Below are 18,163 nucleotides of genomic sequence, written 5' to 3' on the forward strand. Positions count from 1 at the left end.
TCCCCTCAACCGTTTCTCGACCCTGGCTTCTATCCCTGTTTTCCCCACCATTCCTGGCTGAAGGTTGCTTGGTTTTCCCTTGAGCTTGTTTGATATCCTACGTCCTGGTGACGAAAAACTCGCTGGCCTTAGAATTAACTCGCCAGCTGCGCAGGAGGAAATGTGGCGAGTGGTGCATTGTTGCTATAGACGGGAGTAGGACTCTTGGTTCCTGGTTGCTGCTCTCTTTGATCTGACTTTGACCCGCTTCCTTGGTTATCTGTATTCACATTCCTATGATGCAAATTGAAATAGAGAGAATCAACTTTGTGTGACTGGATTTCTTTCCAAGGTTGTAATACACTCTGGTACCATCAATGTAGACCTTTCATATGTCAATTAGAATTGACCCTTCGTATTCTCTAATGCTGAGCTTGCAGTGTGATCTAAAATAAGTTCTAGATGAACAGATCCGCTTTGTATGTACAGGGTATGTCTCTTCTACTCAAGGCGTTCTTGCTCGAAGCCTCCTTCTCCTCGTTCAAAGCTTCGACTCAGGCTTAGCGGCACCGGTCTTCTTAGGGCGGCGCGCTGGCTCAGGGACGTGCTTCAGCCACTCCGCATCCACAGAAACCTTTTCGAGCTTGCTTTTCTTATTCCACTCGGACCAGAAACTCTCCTCCTCATTCTTCCAGCGACGGAGCTCAGGGGCCATCCAGGCGACAGCAGCATCAGCACACTCATTAACTGCCTCTTGGGCAAGCAAATGGCCCTTATCTTTAAGCAGGACATCACGCACGCGTCCAGCAGCAACACCGCCGCTGCCGCCGATGCCAACACCCGTATGTTCGAGCTTATCGGCCATCATCCATGGTAGACACATGTCAGACTTGCCGCCGAAGATGTAAAGCACACTCGGGCGAAGGAACGGTAGTTGCGAGAAGATGCGCACCGGCTCGGGTCGGTAGAAAGGGTACGATTGCTTGTTATCCGGGTCTAAGTCCGGGTGTGTCACTCGATTCACAGGCTTGCCGCTACCGGGGATGTGATTGTAGTTCGGTCGCGAGAAGGTAAAAACCTCATGATGGAACGGAGTGCGCAGTGTAACAGGGGGGATTGCTCTTATCGGTGACGGCCTTGTCATCAAGGGGATGGTGAAGGGTGGGCAGATCACGCAAGCCATACTTAACCCAGCGGTCGAGAACCCGGGGATCCCATGTCTGGTAGAATGGGCTGCGCTTGAAGCCCTCCTCTGCGGCCTTTCGTGACGGCCAGAGGTCCCGCCGGTAAGTGGAGAGCTGAGTGGTCTTTGCAATGATTTGCTTATTCTCCTCTAGGCTGAGTCCGTCAAGCTGAGTACTCTGTCGCTGGACTACCGGGTCAAGTAGTACCAGGGAGTGGAACAGCCGGGGGTGCATCAAGCTTAACTGGGTGCTACATATGACCATTGTCAGCATTTGGAAAATGGTTAAGACGAGGTTACAGCAGGGCCGGGTACTGACAGGTGCGCACCGCCGAAGCTGTGACCGACGCCGATGATGGGTCGTGGCATCTCAGCTCGCTTGACGTTGACCAGGTGGAGAAGGTCTCGAGGGTGGTCGAACCAGCTCGCTGTCGATAGTTGTGAGTATGCTGATCATTGATGTATGAGGATATAGTAAGTGTCAAAGGTTACATACGATCATTGCCCAGAATATGTTCATTTAGCACGCTGCTCTCGCCTTCCCAAGCCACGTCGGTCATCCAGATGCTGCGAATGCGGAATCCGGCATCTTTGGCTCTGGCGTGAATTTCCCCCTCCAGAGAGGCTCATACAGTTCCTAATCAATATTAGTGATTCGTCTTTTGCGCGCAATTGAGTTGGCCCTGCGAAGTGCGACAGACACCACCCTGTCTGATTGTTGTCATACCTTGGGGAAACCATTTGCGTGGGCGGCTAAGATGGTCACATCGCCGGGTTGCGGGTTGGGGTTGTCGAGTGGGATGTATTGTTTCACGGCCAAGTTTAAAGGTTCCTCTTGGCTGTTCGCTGTGGCAGCGGGGTATTCGCGAATATGCTGACCAGGCACGACATGCTCAACGATACGGAAAGGAAAGGGGGCCATGGTTGAGTAGTGTGGAGGAGAAATGGACATGGACACCAAGTGAGAAGAAGATGAAGTAGAACCCCGGAATATTAAACGGAGCTTACTTGCCGACGGGGACGGTTGAGCCGAGGCCCTTTTGGTAGCGTCCAATGGCACTCCACATGCTCCAACTGCCGATCCACGCCAGAGCAAAGCGTAGCGCATCGTGGTTTGATTCTGTGGAAACTGATAAAGAATGGAAAGATTAATGAAGTCTCAATATCTGTCAGATTTGGTTTCTAGTAGAAGTAGGCGACGCAAAGATCTGAAGTGAGTAGAAGTAGTAGTACTAGATACTCATTGCGCTCAGTTCGATTACGTGCCACCAAGTGATTGACAGCTCTTTCGAACCCTTGGTCCCTTTCGTCTACTTTTATTACCATATCCCTTAATTTATTCTAGGGTGTAATTATGAGATATTGGGATATTTTAACTCCCATCAGCTGTACGCCCTAAGCAAATGTTGGTGTCCACGTGACCTGGCGTCGCAGTCAACACGCGCGCCTCGCGTTTGGCCCGATCCCCTCCACTCCCCTCCACTCCAAGAGAGTTGCCTCCTCACCACAACCAGTGCGATCACGCCGGTTTGCCCCCATGGCGACGATTGAAGGATCCAAGCTCTTTGAGCAGTGCCGTATCTTCATCTTATGCTCTCCCGAAATTTCGCTTGAAACAGCCGAACAGGTATCTTCTTTCTCTCTGCTTTTTTGGCGCATCAGAGCGCGGAGGGTTTCAATACTAACCTCACTCTTCTCTCAGCTTGCAGCGGTCATCGAAGAAAACAGTGGTGAACCGTCAATCTTCGAAAGTAGTCCCGAGAAAACAGACGTCATCGAATGCACCCATATCGTTTCTAGCACTATCAACTTTCAATCTTACGATTATTTTTCCAACGCCTTGATCCCAATCGTCAAGCCGGCCTGGATCCATACATCGCTTTCGAAACGCAAGCTTGTGAACCCACGCCACTACAGCCCCGATCCTCGGCTATTCTTAAATGATGTGGTTGTAACCTGCGGTGACATCCCGGAGGGCGACAAAGATGCAATTATTGGCGCAGTGCTGGCCAAGGGTGGCTTATATAGCCCTAGGCTTACCGCCATGGTAACTCACCTGGTTGACTTGAATGCCGACTCGGATAAAGCACGCTTGGTAAAAGCCAAAGCAATGCGCACCAAAATCGTTTTACCCCACTGGTCAGTTTCGCCTCAGGGCTACATGTTAATGGAATTGTACTGACCTGAATAGGTTCGATGATTGCCTGAAACTTGGCCAGCGCATTGATGAGAAGCCATATATGCTACCAGATCCTGAGATTCTACGTGCAGGCCCCAACGACCCCATTCGATGGAACGAAAACAGGGACGTTGCAGGCGCCTCAGCCCCCGCACCGCGTGACATGCCTACCCCCACGAGCACTCCGAATCAACTCAAGGTTTTTGAGGGACAGCAGATCATGCTATCGGAAGATCTCGAGATTGGCTCCCATTTGCGACAATCCATCGAAGCAGTGCTCGAGCAGAGTGGTGCCACTGTGACAAGCAAAGTTGAGGACGCAAACTGGGTTGTCTGCAAGTTCCGAAAAGGAATTGTTTACCGACTCGCATCTCGCTTGGACAAAGTCGTCGGTAACCTTGCGTGGCTTTATTACATGATGACATTCAATACATATACTCGTCCTTTGAGTCGACCTTTGCACTATCCAGTCTCCCCCGACCCGATTCCAGGGTTTAAGGGGCTGAAGATCAGTCTTTCCAATTATGTTGGCGAGGCAAGAATCTATCTTGAGAATCTGATTGCGGCGTCAGGGGCAGAGTGTACAAAGACTCTGCGACAGGAGAATACGCACTTGATCACTGCGCACGGAACCAGCGAAAAATGCAATGCGGCCCGAGAATGGGGGCTCCAGGTTGTCAATCACTTATGGTTGGAGGATAGCTATGCGAAATGGAAAGAACAGCCAGTCTCTGACCCTCGCTACAACCACTTCCCTTTACGCACGAATCTGAGCGACATTGTTGGCCAGAAAATGCTGGACCCCGTTGTTCTTAAACAAGTTTTCTATGCCGAGGAGAGTGCTGGTCCCGCGCGGCCTATGCAGATCAAGGACCAGAACACGACACAATCACCAGGCGAGGATGAGGATAACTCATCCGAAACCACACAGGGAACACCGCAACCTGCCAAGAAAGCTTCACGTGGACCATCTGAGAAACGAGCGCTGCAAACGCCAGCGCGATCACGTCTCATTCCTGAAAATAAGGAGAATGAGACGCCTTCCTCCACCAGCAGCCGGAAGTCCAAGGATGCAGCTACAGCACGTCTACATGGGTATGCTGACGACCTTGCCCTCTACGAAAAGGAGAAGAAACGCGTTGGTGGTGTTGTCTATGGAGGTAGACGAGTGTCTGACGAGGACAGGGTTAAACTGGCGCATAACCCCAAGAAACGTCGCTCCGCAGAGCCACAAGACGAGAGCGATGACGAGGAGGTTGTAGATACAAAGCGACAAAAGAGAACTCGACCACCGATCAGCATGCACTTGATGATTACAGGTTATCAAAAGTGGATTGGAAAAGCAAATGAGAAAAAGCAAGATGCAGACAAGGTATGGAAACACTATATGACAGACTAGAATGGCCCTCTTATAAAACATGCTCACACATTGGTAGCGTCACCTTCGGGATCTCGGTATCATGCTTGTGCAAGATGCTCGCAGGTGCACACATCTTGCAGCGCCCACGATTCTGCGAACGACCAAGTTTGTGAATGCACTTGCATATGCACCAGTGATTATGAGCACAGAGTTTGTTACCAACTGTCTACAGCAGGACAAACTTCTTGACCCCGCCGACTTCCCTCTTGTGGACAAGGAAAATGAGAAGAAGTACAAGATCTCCCTTAATAAGGCGGCGAGCAATGCCAAGAAGAATAAGAACAAACTCTTGAATGGCTACCGCATCTATTGCGTTGAAGACATCCGCGGTGGCTTTGAAGCATTCAAGTCTATTGTCGATGCAAATGGAGGAGAATGCTTGCTTTTCCGCGGTCGACTTGCCCTAGCAAACAACTCTCGGCGCGAGGAGAGTGACGATGAGGAAAGTGACGTTGACGATGATGGCGATGACCGCGCACAGCATGATGTGTTTCTACTCAGTTCCACTGAGCCAAAGCATGCTCGTCTTTGGCCTCGGTTCCGTCAAGTCGCGGGTGAGATCAAAAAGACGGCCAGAATCGTCCGCGTGGACTGGCTTCTCGATATGGCCATGTCGCAGGAGTTGCGTGCGGCAGGTAACTATGAGATTACCGAGGACATGGTCGAAGATGCAGATGATTAAAGCTAAGGAGCGCCAAATCTTCCAGGATACCGACCGATTGGTGTGTTCGACCTGGCGAGGACATGTACATGTTAGATAGTATTGTTAGCCGGGATGATTGGAGCCCGGTTCTGAGCGTTTTCTTTTTGTCACGAATAGCCACGATCCGTAGGAACAAGTATTGAGAAGCTGTCTTTTAGAAGAATTTGACACCTTCTTCGCCCTCATTGCCAAAGATCTGAATCTTGCCCCTCTTGACAAGAATATTTAGAGTCTTCATCATGACATCGTTATCCATTCCATGAAAATCTGCAGGCAGTCAGTCAGCACTATTCCACGATCGAATCAAACTCGACCAGCAGTCCGGGGAATATCTCACCTTGAGATACTGTCGCTTCGCCCTGTATCAACTCATAGACCGTTAAGACAGCCCCACGCTGACCAGTGTTTTCAACCCAATCCGCAACGACATCAGCCCACTCTTCCGGTCTCCTCCACCAAATATAAGCAACAGATTTTGGAGCTGCATTGCCTCCGGTACTCGCATCTAACCATTCAGCCCGCCTTCCACCGCCGCCCTCCTCCTCGCTCTTCGTCATCCAATCCAACACATCACGGGCTGCGGCGAGATCAAGACGTTTGCGCAAGAGCGCGTTGTGGAACAGCGGGGTATCAATAGCGTCGACTAGCGAAAGACGATATTGGCGGTGATGCCGGCACCATGCTTGAATCAGCGAAGACCATTTTTCCAGCTGTGAAAGGCGGGTGTTGCTATTCGGTTGCGGGGTGAAGAAGGGTGGGAAATTATATGTTGGAGGGAAGGGGAATGATGTGGTCGTTGTCATGGTGGTGGGGTTCAGAGAGCTCCAAAGAGCTTCAAGTTGAGAAATATGAAACTGCGAAGGAATAAGAAAGAAAGATCAGATGCAATGCGCTGTGATGCAAGTGGGTGATAAGCAAAGAGCTCCAGTCGGGGCGGAGGTGGAGGAGGAGCGGAGTTGGAGTTGCTGGAGTGGGGGGGGAAAGACCCGCGCCTTAAAATATTCTACCGTCATCCCTCACCTTCACCCTCACCCTCCACCCAGCACCACAACTACCCTCAATTCCCCATAATGGCCACGCCACCTTCTAAGCGCCAAAAGCGCGAGGAATATCGCCGCAACCTCCAGAATCAATACGACGCACACCAGACCCCCAATGTCGAGGTCGCCGAGATCAAGATGCCGCAGAAGAGGTTCTTCCGGCAGCGCGCGCATGCGAATCCCTTCTCCGATCACCACCTTGACTAGTATGTGTACATCTTAAGCTTCAGTCTAGTGCTTGAGAGGGTTCCTTGAGGCAATTGTGCTTGCGCAGGGCTGCTTTCTTCAGGCCTTCCATGTACGTTGAGCTAACTTATTCGTGAAAAGCCCTATCAGTCCGGCGCATATGGATTGGTCCTCACATTACCCCGCCTTCCTGGATCCAGATACATCAAAGACAACCCTCGGAGGTGCGCGCAAGCTGTTAAAGGACGTCGAGGTGGTGGATATTGGATGTGGATTTGGCGGGTTGTTGGTTGGATTGGCACCTCTCTTGCCGGAGACATTGATGGTCGGTATGTTGATGGCCCCGAAAATTGAGGGAGCTCGAGCTCGAGCTCTTCCCGTCGGAAAACTTTGAATATGAATGAACTAATTTCCACCCAGGCATGGAAATTCGCATATCAGTCCTCGAATACGTCACATCACGCATCCACGCCCTACGCATGCAACAGCAAAAACTCAAAAACGCCGCCATTGCAGGAACCGGAGCCACATCGCAAGACTCAAATAACACCGTCGAGCAACCTGCCATCGAAGACGAAGTCGGCAACACGACGGCCGTTGTTCCAGGAAACTATGAGAATATCAGCGGCATCCGCGCGAACACGATGAAGTTCCTCCCCAACTTCTTCGACCAGCACCAGCTCTCCAAGATCTTCGTCTGCTTCCCAGACCCGCATTTCAAGGCTCGCAAGCACAAGGCGCGCATTATCTCGGAATCACTGAATGCCGAATATGCCTATGCTCTTCGGCCCGGTGGTTTGATGTACACCATCACCGATGTGGAGGAGTATCACCACTGGGTTCTCCGGCATTTTGAATACCAGTCGGAAGAAGAAAAGGACAGAGGTGGTGTCAAGGACCTCTGGGAGCGTCTTACGGATGAGGAATTGGCCGCTGATCCATGTGTGCATGTGATGAGCGTTGAGACTGAGGAGTCGAAGAAGGTCTCACGCAACAATGGCAATAAGTATGTCGCCGTGTTCCGACGTAAGGCTGATCCTGAGTGGTCTACGTGATCTGCAAAGAACCGAGCATATTTTCTTTTTAAAAAAGTTTATAATTGTCCTCTGCAAAGAAAAAAGATTCCCGGTGTATAAGCGTCTAACCGAACTCTCTATCGTATGCATTTGCAAAAAAAGAAAATCACGAACGCTAAACAATCTGGCGCTTGCTGAGACCGAAACGAACCCCAATTGAATAAAAGAAAATAAGACAAAATATCTTAAAAGTAACACAAGTATGGAAGAGAAATGGATGCGCCACGTTGCGATCATAATCCGAAAGAAAAGTCAATAAGTCATCACGCAATAAATTCATCAAAGGGCATTTCAATCGCGGGAACAGATAGATTTGGGAGCTGCAGAGAATATCTCAACACATCCCATGTGATTTCAGGCGTAAACCCTCACATCTTTCACAGATGGCGAGTTGTACTGGCCCACCAATGATGCGACCCTTGGCTGTACGCTTAGGCTCGCCTTCACGGACGAAAAAGCGGCCGTCAGCCCCAAATCCATTACCGCATTCATGGCAAGCAAAGCATTGCTCGTGCCATTGCCCGCCAATAGCAGTGATGACAACGTCGTCTAGAACGTGCTGCTTGCAGCCCAGACAACGAGGGGCCGTGCGGCGACCATGACATTTGAGACACCAGGCAAAGCCGTCCTTCTCTACGAAGGGAGTCTTCGAGTCAAAGGGCTGTAAATATCGTCAGAATACTGGTATATCAAGTGTGAAGGAAAGGAAAGATTGAACTTACATCACCACACTCGGCGCAGAAGAAGTGACCGACATGCCATTCCGCACCACAGGCAACGACCACTTCTCCCTCAATGGGCGTCTTGCAACTCTTGCAGCGCGGGCTGAAAAATTCGTGGAAATCCAGATGGCAGTAAAAGCGAGGAACAGGCGATTCGTTCGGGTTGTTCTCGAGTCTTTCTGCGCGACTAGCAAGTGGTTCCTCGTAGAAAGCAACACATTCAAGAGCAGTGTGGCAGTGGAAGCAGATAAAGCACTCCGGATGGAATCGAGATCCTCCAGCCGTCACGATCTTACCAGAGATCGAATGAGAGCATGACTCACAACTAGCCGTCGGGACACCGGATCGAGAGTATTGGGTACGCCAGCTGTTTTGGGGTTGCGATGCTTGTCTTGCGGGCGGCATCTGGCGATTGTGGCCAGCTGCAGGCTGTTGTCTCGGCCTGGTAGGCTTAGTATTATTGTGTTGAGATGGTTTGGTCATTTGCGAAATAGTGGGCTCTTGGATATCAGGCACATTGATCACTGGTATCGCGGGAGGTTGGGACACCTCAATGCTAGGCGTGACCTCAACGGTAGGGGTGACCTCGATGCTTGGAGCAACCTGGATGGTGGGGATTGGAGGTGCCGAGGGTGCTGAATCGCGAGCTACTGGGCTCTGCTGGTCACGCTTGGGCTGGTCGCTCGACTGCCACTTCGGGTCAAAGCTAACAATTGGACGGCCCATGCGATCGCTGACAGCTGAAGGCATTGGAAGATTCTCGCTTCGATCTTTCAGTCTCTTGCTCGTTGCCGCACGAATATCGTCACTACGGATTTCCTTGCCCTCTTTGGTGGGAACCTCTTCTTCGCGGGAGCTGGGAGGGGTCGGGGGTAGAGGATCGTTTTCCATATAGGTCGAATTTCGAGGCTGGGTCGGGGGTAGAGGGTCATTCTCCATATAGCTTGCATTTCGGGATTGGGTCGGCGGGTTTTTATGAATGTCAAACTGAGAGATTCTATCTCGCACCGAGCCTTGCCCAGTTTTGCGATCTCGAAGCCAGGGGAGAGGTTTGTTGACACGCGGCAGAGCATTGCGAGGCTTATTACGCAATGCAGACGAGTCAGATCTGGTGAAGTCAGGAGAAGGCTCGGCCGCTTCCTTGGCTGGGTCCACAGGCTCCTCATATATGTGGTCGTTGGGATTCTTGAATACACCCTTGGAAGAATCACCACTGACTTGTCGAGGACGTGGAATACTACTAGGTTCATCAACTATAGATGGCTCTTCTCCAGGGAGGGCAAAGTTGACCCTGCGATTCTTCTTCTGGCTCGCGCTAAGAGATGACCGTCTGCGGGCGGTTTTGTCGAGAGTAGCATCAGCCAATTCGGGACTGGAAGGGTTGCTGGAAGAGCCGCTAGATCCAACGGAGTGGCGGAACTTGTTGGTCAAGCTACTGGAGCTTCTCCGGAATTTGCTTCGAATAGAGCCCTGCGAGCCGGCATCGGGGTTCTGGTAAGGAGCATATGGATTCTTGAAGGCCTGGCCAGGGTTCTGGTGCATCCATACGAGCTCCGTGGCCTCGTCCTGGGCAGCTTGGTGAACACGGACATCATCATCTTGAACGTTCATATCCTGCAGCGCATCACGGAGGTCACGCGCTTCCTCCTTCTCATGACGGCGGTGGCCGCTCTCCCGGTATGAAGGTACGGGCGATGCGGCAACCGGTCGCGAGAAGATCTGGGATGGAAATGCGTGCTGTCTGACTGTTGCCGATTGGGGCTCCTGGGCGAGGGGGCGCCCAACTGGACCACTCTCGGTGACGTGGGAGGTCGTGCGACGATGTGACAAGGCGCTGCCGGCGCGGGGTTCCCCTTCCGGGGGACTGTTCTGTCGATACATGGAAAAGGCAGATGCTGCCCGGGGTGGGAGGTCATCTTCAAGATCAACTGTCGACGTGAGGGCTTTTCCAGGGAGGGGACGAGATCCAGTGGGACGTGCAGGTCGATTTGTTCTCAGATCTTTGAGATAGTTTGCTGTTAAAAGGTGACATTTAGCTAGGTTCCTGCGACAAGATGTCTTTCTATCTGCTTTCTTTTCATTGTAGGGAATGTCGAGGGGGAAGCGGTTGAAGCGATCGCAGGATCGCAGGAAATGAGTCACTCACCAACTTGATCGCTAGACATGTAGGAAGGACCAGGCGGGGAGACCTTGCGTTGGCCGACGGGCTTGGTATGTTTGTACATGATGGTGATGGAGCGGCTAAAAGATCCAGGTGGAATGGAATGGCGTTGAGGTCCCCAGGAAGAGAACAATCCGAACCGATCCAGCAATCCAGGGTTGGATACGACGTCAGGATCAGCCCAGGTAGAGATATGGGTATGAGCCTTAAAGAGATAAAGTTGGCCAGCATCGCTGCCCAGTGACAAGTGGAGTTGTCGCGCGATCTGCGGAGCCCAAACAACAAACACCGCCAGGGCAACCACCCGATCTGGTTAGGGCTTAGGGCTGACACGTGCAAGTATACAATATAGTGTACGTATAGTGTACAGTATATAGTATATAGTCTATAGTATCCTGGTATCAGACCATATTATTATATTAAGTTAAACTCTACCCTTATTCTCCGACTCAACATTGAACCATCACAGATCCATCTAACCCTGTCAGGTCTCACCGCCCCATCCTTCGATCCTCAGGTCTCCGCACTGGGCCCTTTCATCGACCCCACATATGGAGTTGGAGTACTCCGTACCCCCCTCCATATGACCTACCCTCGGCTCCAGAGGTACTACCGTACAGCCGACTAGAACTCAGAACAATTACCTTATATGTACAGAGCGGTTAGAACGGAACCCCCGTCATTGGTCGATTTTCGCCGACAAGCTGCCAACTGCTGCAGGTTCAAACCCCGGACATCTTCCCTGGCCATGCCAAACCTCGTAAAGACTTGTCGGCCCCATGTCCGACTAAACTCCCCAATTACGGACTAGCCATGCGCTAGTCAAAGAAATGACTCCTATCATCTGTAGCTACTACTTTTCTAGCTTCTATTTCCTCTGTAATTCCTAGTTCCATTTCAAGACTCTATGTGTCGCCGAAAACGGTACAAAAAATAAAAAAGCTTCCAGGGTTTCGCCGCATATATATAACCAACGTCAAGTTCGCCACTGGCACTCCAGTCACTACAAAGCCGCCTCTGTCAACAGAAATGAACGACAATGAACCGATAGAAGTGATTCGATCGCACCGAGACGATGGTGATTCCATCCATACTACTTCCCGACGAGGACAACAAGATCCGCAGACTCACTCGGAACTTGAACTTCCGGCTGTCGACCCAGACGAAAAATACAATCGTGACGTTCCTCCAGATGGAGGATATGGCTGGGTCTGTGTTGCCTGTGTTTTTTGGATAAATGCGCATACGTGGGGAATAAATAGCGTGGGTTTTCTCTGATATCTCCCTACTCGTAACGCTCAACTTCTAGTTGCCTTTCAAGTTCAAATTGTTCTAACCTTGAAACATAACATCTCAGAGTTACGGCGTGTTTCTCAGTTACTACCTCTCTCATGATGTCTTCCCGAATACATCGGCCCTTGCATATGCCTTCACCGGCGGCCTCAGTATCTCGTGTGCACTCCTCGTGGCCCCGTTAGCCACTCATCTCATCCATATACTCGGCACTCGCTTTGTGCTAAACCTGGGAGTATTCTTCGAAACTCTCTCTCTCATTGGCTCGTCATTCGCAACACAGAAATGGCACATCTTCCTCAGCCAGGGCGTTTGTTTCGGCTGGGGCATGGGATTCCTCTTCGTGGGCAGCGTTGGTATCTCTCCCCAATGGTTTCATAAGCGTCGTAGTGTTGCCCAGGGCATCACTGCCGCTGGGTCCGGACTCGGTGGTCTGATATACTCTCTTGCAGTGGGAGCAATTATCCCCCGTTATGGTCTAGGATGGGCCTTCCGTATCCTGGGGATCATCTCATGCGTCGTGAATCTGGTGTGTGGAAATCTGCTCCGAGACCGCAATAAGTTTGTCGGCAGCCGTTTCACAGCTTTCCATTTCCCACTTCTACGCCGGCCGGAGTTTTTACTCTTCTTGGGTGGGGTATCTTCAGCATGTTAGGCTATGTTGCGTTATTGTTCAGCCTCGCCAATTTCTCTCTATCCGTTGGCCTCACGTCACACCAGGGCAGTATTGTCTCAGCCCTACTGAACCTGGGACAAGGTCTCGGCCGGCCGTTTGTCGGCATGTTCAGTGACCGGCTTGGCCGCATCAATATCGCCACATTCCTGAGCTTTGTTTGTGGCTTATTCTGTCTAGTAATATGGACCTTTGCAGACAGCATGGGCGTTGTGTGTTTCTTTGCCGTCATCGTTGGAACAGTCTCGGGGACTTACTGGGCCACTGTCTCCCCGGTACTAGCTGAGATTATCGGTCTACGAGATCTGCCCTCTGGTCTGAGTATAACCTGGCTTACCCTCGTTGCACCTTGCACCGTATCCGAGGCTATTGCCTTGCAGCTTCGGAGCGGCACATCAGATGGCGGAACTAGTTACCTCAAGGTCCAATTATTCACGGGATTTACCTACATTGGTGCTTCTTTGTGTCTGTGGGTTGTTCGAGGCTGGAAGGTTGGGGAGCTAGAGCGTGCTCAGCAACGCCGAGAATCTATCGCCCGAGAAGCACCCCTCACCGAGGGGGAGAAGCAGGACCGTCCTGCAACAGTTGAATCTTCTGCACCGTCTGCGGATGGCGGCGAGGTCCGGATTTGGGCGCCATTTGCCCTGATACGTAGAATGATTGCACTGAAGCGAGTCTGAGGTATTGGGATGGGCATGTCAATCTAAAAGTGGCAGGTGAGAGCGATTTTAATAGGCATTCTCAAAAACTGTAAAATATTCAATGGCAACCATCCAGTAACAAAGCCGGCTGCTCTTAACGCCGATTTTTGTATCTATGAACTAGTAAATGACAAAACTCATATCTTTATTCGGTAATCAGGATCCGAACACGTCTCTTGCCAGCGCCTCGGCCCTCTTCCTTGACCGAGCTGACATTCACCTTCACCCTCTGGAAGAGCTCCACATCAACACCGCGTTCCTTTTCGGAGTGACCCTTCTCCTCAACACGAAGTGTGTACTCTCTGGGGTCGAAATGAGTAGTTCGGTGGACTGCCAATTCGCGGCGCTCCGAAACAGATCGAGAGCCAGCCTCACCGGGGAGGACAAAGTCCTCCAACCGAACAACACCCTCGATACCGAAACGTGGAACGAAGACCACAACACCGTTCTCGAATACACGCATCACATAGCCTTCCTCATCAATACCAGAGTCGGTGCCACCAGCTGCCATCTTCTCACCACGAGCCTTGAGCGCCTGCCCAACATAGTATTCAATACTAGCGCGGCCAGCGAACTGAGCATTGCGGTGTCGGAAGTTGATGTTTCGGCAGATGTCCTCAAGCTTGCCTCGGGTGTTCACGCCCTCAATGACAGCGTGACCATCTTCACCCTCGTAGCCTATGGCCGAGGCGAGCTGTCGGTGAACAAGCAGGTCGGCGTATCGTCGAATGGGCGACGTAAAGTGGGTATAGATAGGTGAGGCCAGACCGTAGTGGCGGAATTCAGGCTCAGCATGGGCACCGGCGCAGAAATACTCGGCAGAGGTCATGCAACGGGTGGCCAGGATACGGACGAGAGTGTTGAAGAACGGGTTCTCGGGGTCGACACAGCGATCGAGCGAGCTGGCAAGAGCGCCGGAGCTGGAAACGTCAAGCTCCATACCTCGCTTCTTTGATAATTGGTTGATCAGATCCTCGAAGTTCTGGGGTGGGGGAGTGGCGTGGCGTCGTAGCAGGGCAGTTTGCGAAAAGGAGTCGAAGACCTTGGAGGCAACGGTGATGTTGGCGAGAAGCATGAACTCTTCAACCAGACTGTTGGTGTCGAGCATGGCCTTGGTCTTGACATCCGTCAAGGGGTCGCCCACCTCATCGCTATCGGCTTCAATTCGGACTTCTGGTGATGCAAGGTTTAGAGCGCCAGCATCATAACGCTTCTGGCGGAGGATCTTGGAAAATTTCAAAAGATTACGCATGCTTTCGGTGAGCTCATCCGTCTGGGATGGGTCGTCAATGCGCAATTGGGCCCGTTCGTAACTGAAAGCCTCACGGGAGCGAATAACAGACTTTGTGAAATCCGACTTCACAATTTCTGCGTTGGGGGTTACCTCCCAAAGGACGGAGAAGGCGTAGCGCTCGACATAAGGCTTCAGAGAACAGAGATCCGTTCCAAGAAGATGAGGCAACATGTCAATACGCTTGTCGACCAGGTATACAGTGGTACCACGAACACTGGCTTCGGAGTCCATGGCATTGTTGGGCTTGACGAAGTGTGACACATCTGCGATGTGGACACCGACTTCGAAATTGCCATTTGGTAGCGGACGGGCGTGAAGGGCGTCATCAATATCCTGGCATCCTGGAGGATCGATACTGCAAATGAGGAGATCGCGGAGATCTCGGCGACCGTTCCAACCCTTATCCTCCTTAGTGGCGGGGACCTTCCAATCGTGTCCCTCAGAAGGAAGACAGTCCAGAACAGACTTAGGGAATGGCTTGTATTGCACATCGTACTCCAAGAGAAGAGCCTCTGTCTCCGCACCTTTAGTCTCTAGCTCACCCAAAGATCGGATGAAGTGACCAGTGGGGTACCGAGAGTCCCGTTCCCAAGTATCAATAGTAACAAGGATACGTTGGCCGATAAGATCACCAGCTTGTCTTGTCCGAACTCGAATCTTGGGCACCTTTTTGTCCATGGGCAACACAAAAACGGTCTGCTGACGGCGACCTGAGGCGGCCTGAGAACCAGTGGAGCCAGCATCGACGTGGCCGACATACTGACGCCAACCACGCTTGATCATACCCACAACCCTGGCGGTTGGTTGAGGTTTTCCCTCAGAGCTCTTGCCGTGTGCTTTCTTAACCTCTTCTTGCAGAGCCTTGCGCTCATTCTGAGAAACAACGGCCTCGGTCTCCTCGGAATCGGGGTTGTCGTTCCGAGTCACTGCTTCCTCATCAACAATCTTGGTGGAAGGAGACTTCCATTGATCTTGTGGTAGAACTTCAATGACAACCATGTCGCCTGAGATGGCACGGTTACTATTGTCGCGTCCTAGGATAAGAAGCGGCCTGTTGAATGCTGGGACCTTAACCGATGCTTCCAGGTAGTTGTAAGGCGATACATTGAAAGTGCCCTGGTGAAGATTTCCGGCCCGCAATCCCGTCATCATTTTTGACATGGAAAGATATTCTGGGTAGAAGAGCTGTCCAATCGGGCCCTTGGAGTCCCGAGCCTCCCGCGCTTCGCTAATCATGTCCAGCAGCTTCTCCGAGTCCTCCAGACCAGAGACATATTCTGACAGCGACAAAGCCGTCACTTTCTCTGCCTTTGCCTTCTTGATGCTACCTTTGTCATCGGTGATGACAACAATCGCAGGGACGGACTTTTCCTTTTTGCCCTTCTTCGCCGATGCGCCAAGATGCTCCTCGTACCAGCTCGCCACTGCGCGTACAGCACGATCATTCCGATCGTTGATTGACTCTTCCGGGCCTCGTCGGACATGTGTCTCAAGGCGGAATTCGTTGAAGAAGAGGTAGAACCGTTTCTCGTCGGTCTTGATGAGGGAAAGCAGACGATTGTAGAGTGGCAGCGACTGGTTGCGGAGTTCTTCGAGGACGGTTTGGAGAATAATCACATCGTAGAAAGCGCCGGTATGTTCGAAAAGATCCATGCCATTCAAAAGCGCATTTGTGTCGGGCACGAGATAATGTCCACGAGGAAATGCTTTAGTGCCGGCGGGGCGATCGGAGAGGACGAATGGCGCAACTGATTTAGGTTAGCAGTCGGTCTGGTCTGTTGATTCGGGGAAGCTCTCACTGTTTCCATTGGCATCCGAGGGAGCAATCGAGGGGCATAGTGAGCAAAGCTTTGAGGAGCAAGGAATGTCTTGCCTCAGATAGAGCTCGCGAACAATCTTTTGCACCTTTCCACTTTTAGTGGATCTCACGAAGACCTTGCTGGCGACATTAGAGGCCTGTGGATTAGAGGAGAGATCTCTCCTCAAGCTCTTCATTGTAGCGGTAGGTATGTATCTGAAAGAAGCAGCTAGCAACTTGCGAGACACAGGTTGTGAATGAGAACTGCTGGACGAGGAATCTTTGCGGGCGAGGTTATCGCACCCAGCGATAGCTGAGTAAGCGCCTATCGATGTCCTCATCGGAGGAGCAACTGAGCAAGTTCCCCCACTTACCACCTGCACATTTCTCTTATTTCTTTCGAAAAAATTGATTTGATTTGATCATAAATTAGTTTCAACATGGTTCTCGCCGTAGGTTCTCTATCTTTACTGGCTTGAAGCAGAATGTTGATCAACTACTCTTCTATATAGGCCGTGGGTCAGCTATGCGCAACAGCAAGCATAACTTCCAATTTAGCGCAGTGTCAGACATTAGTTCGCAAAGCTGCTGCTGCAGGCGCCAAGGTAATTAAAATTCTCTGCGACTCAATTTTTTCCTATTCAGCTGGTCATATCTAATGCTTTTATAGGTGCTGTTTCTTCCCGAGGCTGCAGACTATATTGCCTCATCTGCAGAGGAATCTCTCTCGCTGGCCCAGTCACCCGAACAAGGAGACTTTGTTTCCGAGCTTCAAAAGTCAGCTAGGCTATCAGGACTGCACATCAATGTTGGGATCCATGGCATTGCCTCTGAGAACAGGCTCAAGAACTCCCTCGTTTGGATTGATGATAAAGGCGACATCACCCAAAACTATCAAAAGGTTCACCTGTTTGATGTCGACATCAAAGGGGGTCCTGTTCTAAAAGAGAGCACGTAGGTTATCATGCATGTTCTTGACCTGCCAGCCCTCTACAATTCACTAAGACTAGAAACAGCAATGTTCAGCCTGGACAAAGTATTCTCCCTCCCTTTGAAACTCCCATTGGGCGTGTTGGGTTGGCAATTTGCTTTGATGTAAGTGCCAGACAATAAAACCTGTTGATTCCAAGATCAATGACCTGGTATCTAACTGGCCCTGTACGTATATAGCTACGGTTCCCGGAAATCAGCCTTGCATTGAGACGCCAAAATGCCCAGATTATCACTTACCCATCAGCATTTACGGTCCCCACTGGCAAGGCTCATTGGGAGTCTTTACTTCGAGCACGCGCCATAGAGACCCAGTCCTATGTAATTGCATCTGCCCAGGCAGGCCCTCATAATGAGAAGAGACGAAGCTATGGCCATTCCATGATCATCAGCCCGTGGGGTGAGGTCGTGGCACAGCTCGGCGACGAATACCAAGAACCGGAGATTGTGACAGCAGAAATAGATCTCGATCTGGTGGCAAAGATCAGACGAGAAATGCCTCTACTGAGACGGACTGATCTCTACCCGGAAGTCTAAAGCCAAGCGGAGAACGCTCCGCCACGGAGAAATGAAGATATAGAAACGTGTCTCGCTCAGGTCAACGGAACAATCTTGTACAATGACTCAGAGACATCTTGGCGAAGCTAGGCGAGTTTGAAATATGAGAATGATGAATATCATTGTTTTGATCCATCTTTATTCATGTGATGGAGAGAAGACTCAACGGAATATCAAGTAGTACAACAAGTAATGAAAATGGAAAGA

The 18,163-nt window shown here is 51.1% G+C and overlaps 8 protein-coding genes across 8 annotated transcripts; 4 read left to right on the forward strand and 4 right to left on the reverse strand.

Annotated features, from left to right (window-relative positions):
* Positions 1 to 520: 520 nt before the first annotated feature.
* On the reverse strand, positions 521 to 2,084 carry N7509_010529 (putative toxin biosynthesis protein; the record flags this gene model as incomplete). The annotated part of the gene is made up of 5 exons (XM_056635166.1): positions 521 to 1,100; positions 1,165 to 1,413; positions 1,482 to 1,590; positions 1,659 to 1,776; positions 1,890 to 2,084. The coding sequence occupies 5 exons, from the start codon at positions 2,082 to 2,084 to the stop codon at positions 521 to 523; spliced, it is 1,251 nt and encodes a 416-aa protein (XP_056485786.1).
* Positions 2,085 to 2,699: 615 nt separating this feature from the next.
* Positions 2,700 to 5,443, forward strand: N7509_010530 (uncharacterized protein; the record flags this gene model as incomplete). The annotated part of the gene is made up of 4 exons (XM_056635167.1): positions 2,700 to 2,789; positions 2,865 to 3,301; positions 3,354 to 4,713; positions 4,778 to 5,443. The coding sequence occupies 4 exons, from the start codon at positions 2,700 to 2,702 to the stop codon at positions 5,441 to 5,443; spliced, it is 2,553 nt and encodes an 850-aa protein (XP_056485787.1).
* A 175-nt stretch (positions 5,444 to 5,618) lies between these two features.
* On the reverse strand, positions 5,619 to 6,267 carry N7509_010531 (ESCRT-II subunit protein VPS25; the record flags this gene model as incomplete). The annotated part of the gene is made up of 2 exons (XM_056635168.1): positions 5,619 to 5,731; positions 5,802 to 6,267. The coding sequence occupies 2 exons, from the start codon at positions 6,265 to 6,267 to the stop codon at positions 5,619 to 5,621; spliced, it is 579 nt and encodes a 192-aa protein (XP_056485788.1).
* Positions 6,268 to 6,534: 267 nt separating this feature from the next.
* On the forward strand, positions 6,535 to 7,745 carry trm8 (tRNA (guanine46-N7)-methyltransferase; the record flags this gene model as incomplete). The annotated part of the gene is made up of 3 exons (XM_056635169.1): positions 6,535 to 6,710; positions 6,832 to 7,019; positions 7,111 to 7,745. The coding sequence occupies 3 exons, from the start codon at positions 6,535 to 6,537 to the stop codon at positions 7,743 to 7,745; spliced, it is 999 nt and encodes a 332-aa protein (XP_056485789.1).
* A 355-nt stretch (positions 7,746 to 8,100) lies between these two features.
* On the reverse strand, positions 8,101 to 10,713 carry N7509_010533 (LIM domain protein; the record flags this gene model as incomplete). The annotated part of the gene is made up of 3 exons (XM_056635170.1): positions 8,101 to 8,427; positions 8,489 to 10,503; positions 10,635 to 10,713. 3 exons carry the CDS (start codon positions 10,711 to 10,713, stop codon positions 8,101 to 8,103), a joined length of 2,421 nt encoding a protein of 806 aa, XP_056485790.1.
* Positions 10,714 to 11,516: 803 nt separating this feature from the next.
* Positions 11,517 to 13,295, forward strand: N7509_010534 (MCT family MFS transporter; the record flags this gene model as incomplete). The annotated part of the gene is made up of 3 exons (XM_056635171.1): positions 11,517 to 11,912; positions 12,007 to 12,471; positions 12,516 to 13,295. Coding segments are annotated over 3 exons (1,641 nt in total), but the record flags the coding sequence as incomplete, so codon positions are not given.
* Positions 13,296 to 13,461: 166 nt separating this feature from the next.
* N7509_010535 (exosome catalytic subunit DIS3) lies at positions 13,462 to 16,605 on the reverse strand (the record flags this gene model as incomplete). Its single annotated transcript, XM_056635172.1, has 2 exons — positions 13,462 to 16,358; positions 16,410 to 16,605. The coding sequence occupies 2 exons, from the start codon at positions 16,603 to 16,605 to the stop codon at positions 13,462 to 13,464; spliced, it is 3,093 nt and encodes a 1,030-aa protein (XP_056485792.1).
* A 243-nt stretch (positions 16,606 to 16,848) lies between these two features.
* On the forward strand, positions 16,849 to 17,935 carry N7509_010536 (carbon-nitrogen hydrolase family protein; the record flags this gene model as incomplete). Its single annotated transcript, XM_056635173.1, has 5 exons — positions 16,849 to 16,860; positions 16,921 to 17,013; positions 17,079 to 17,362; positions 17,425 to 17,503; positions 17,579 to 17,935. 5 exons carry the CDS (start codon positions 16,849 to 16,851, stop codon positions 17,933 to 17,935), a joined length of 825 nt encoding a protein of 274 aa, XP_056485793.1.
* Positions 17,936 to 18,163: the final 228 nt, after the last annotated feature.

The sequence above is a fragment of the Penicillium cosmopolitanum genome (genome assembly GCF_028827165.1).
Source record: "Penicillium cosmopolitanum strain IBT 29677 chromosome Unknown utg000009l:1.0-9042332.0:1.0-9050551.0, whole genome shotgun sequence".
NCBI classification, from domain to species: Eukaryota; Fungi; Ascomycota; class Eurotiomycetes; order Eurotiales; family Aspergillaceae; genus Penicillium; species Penicillium cosmopolitanum.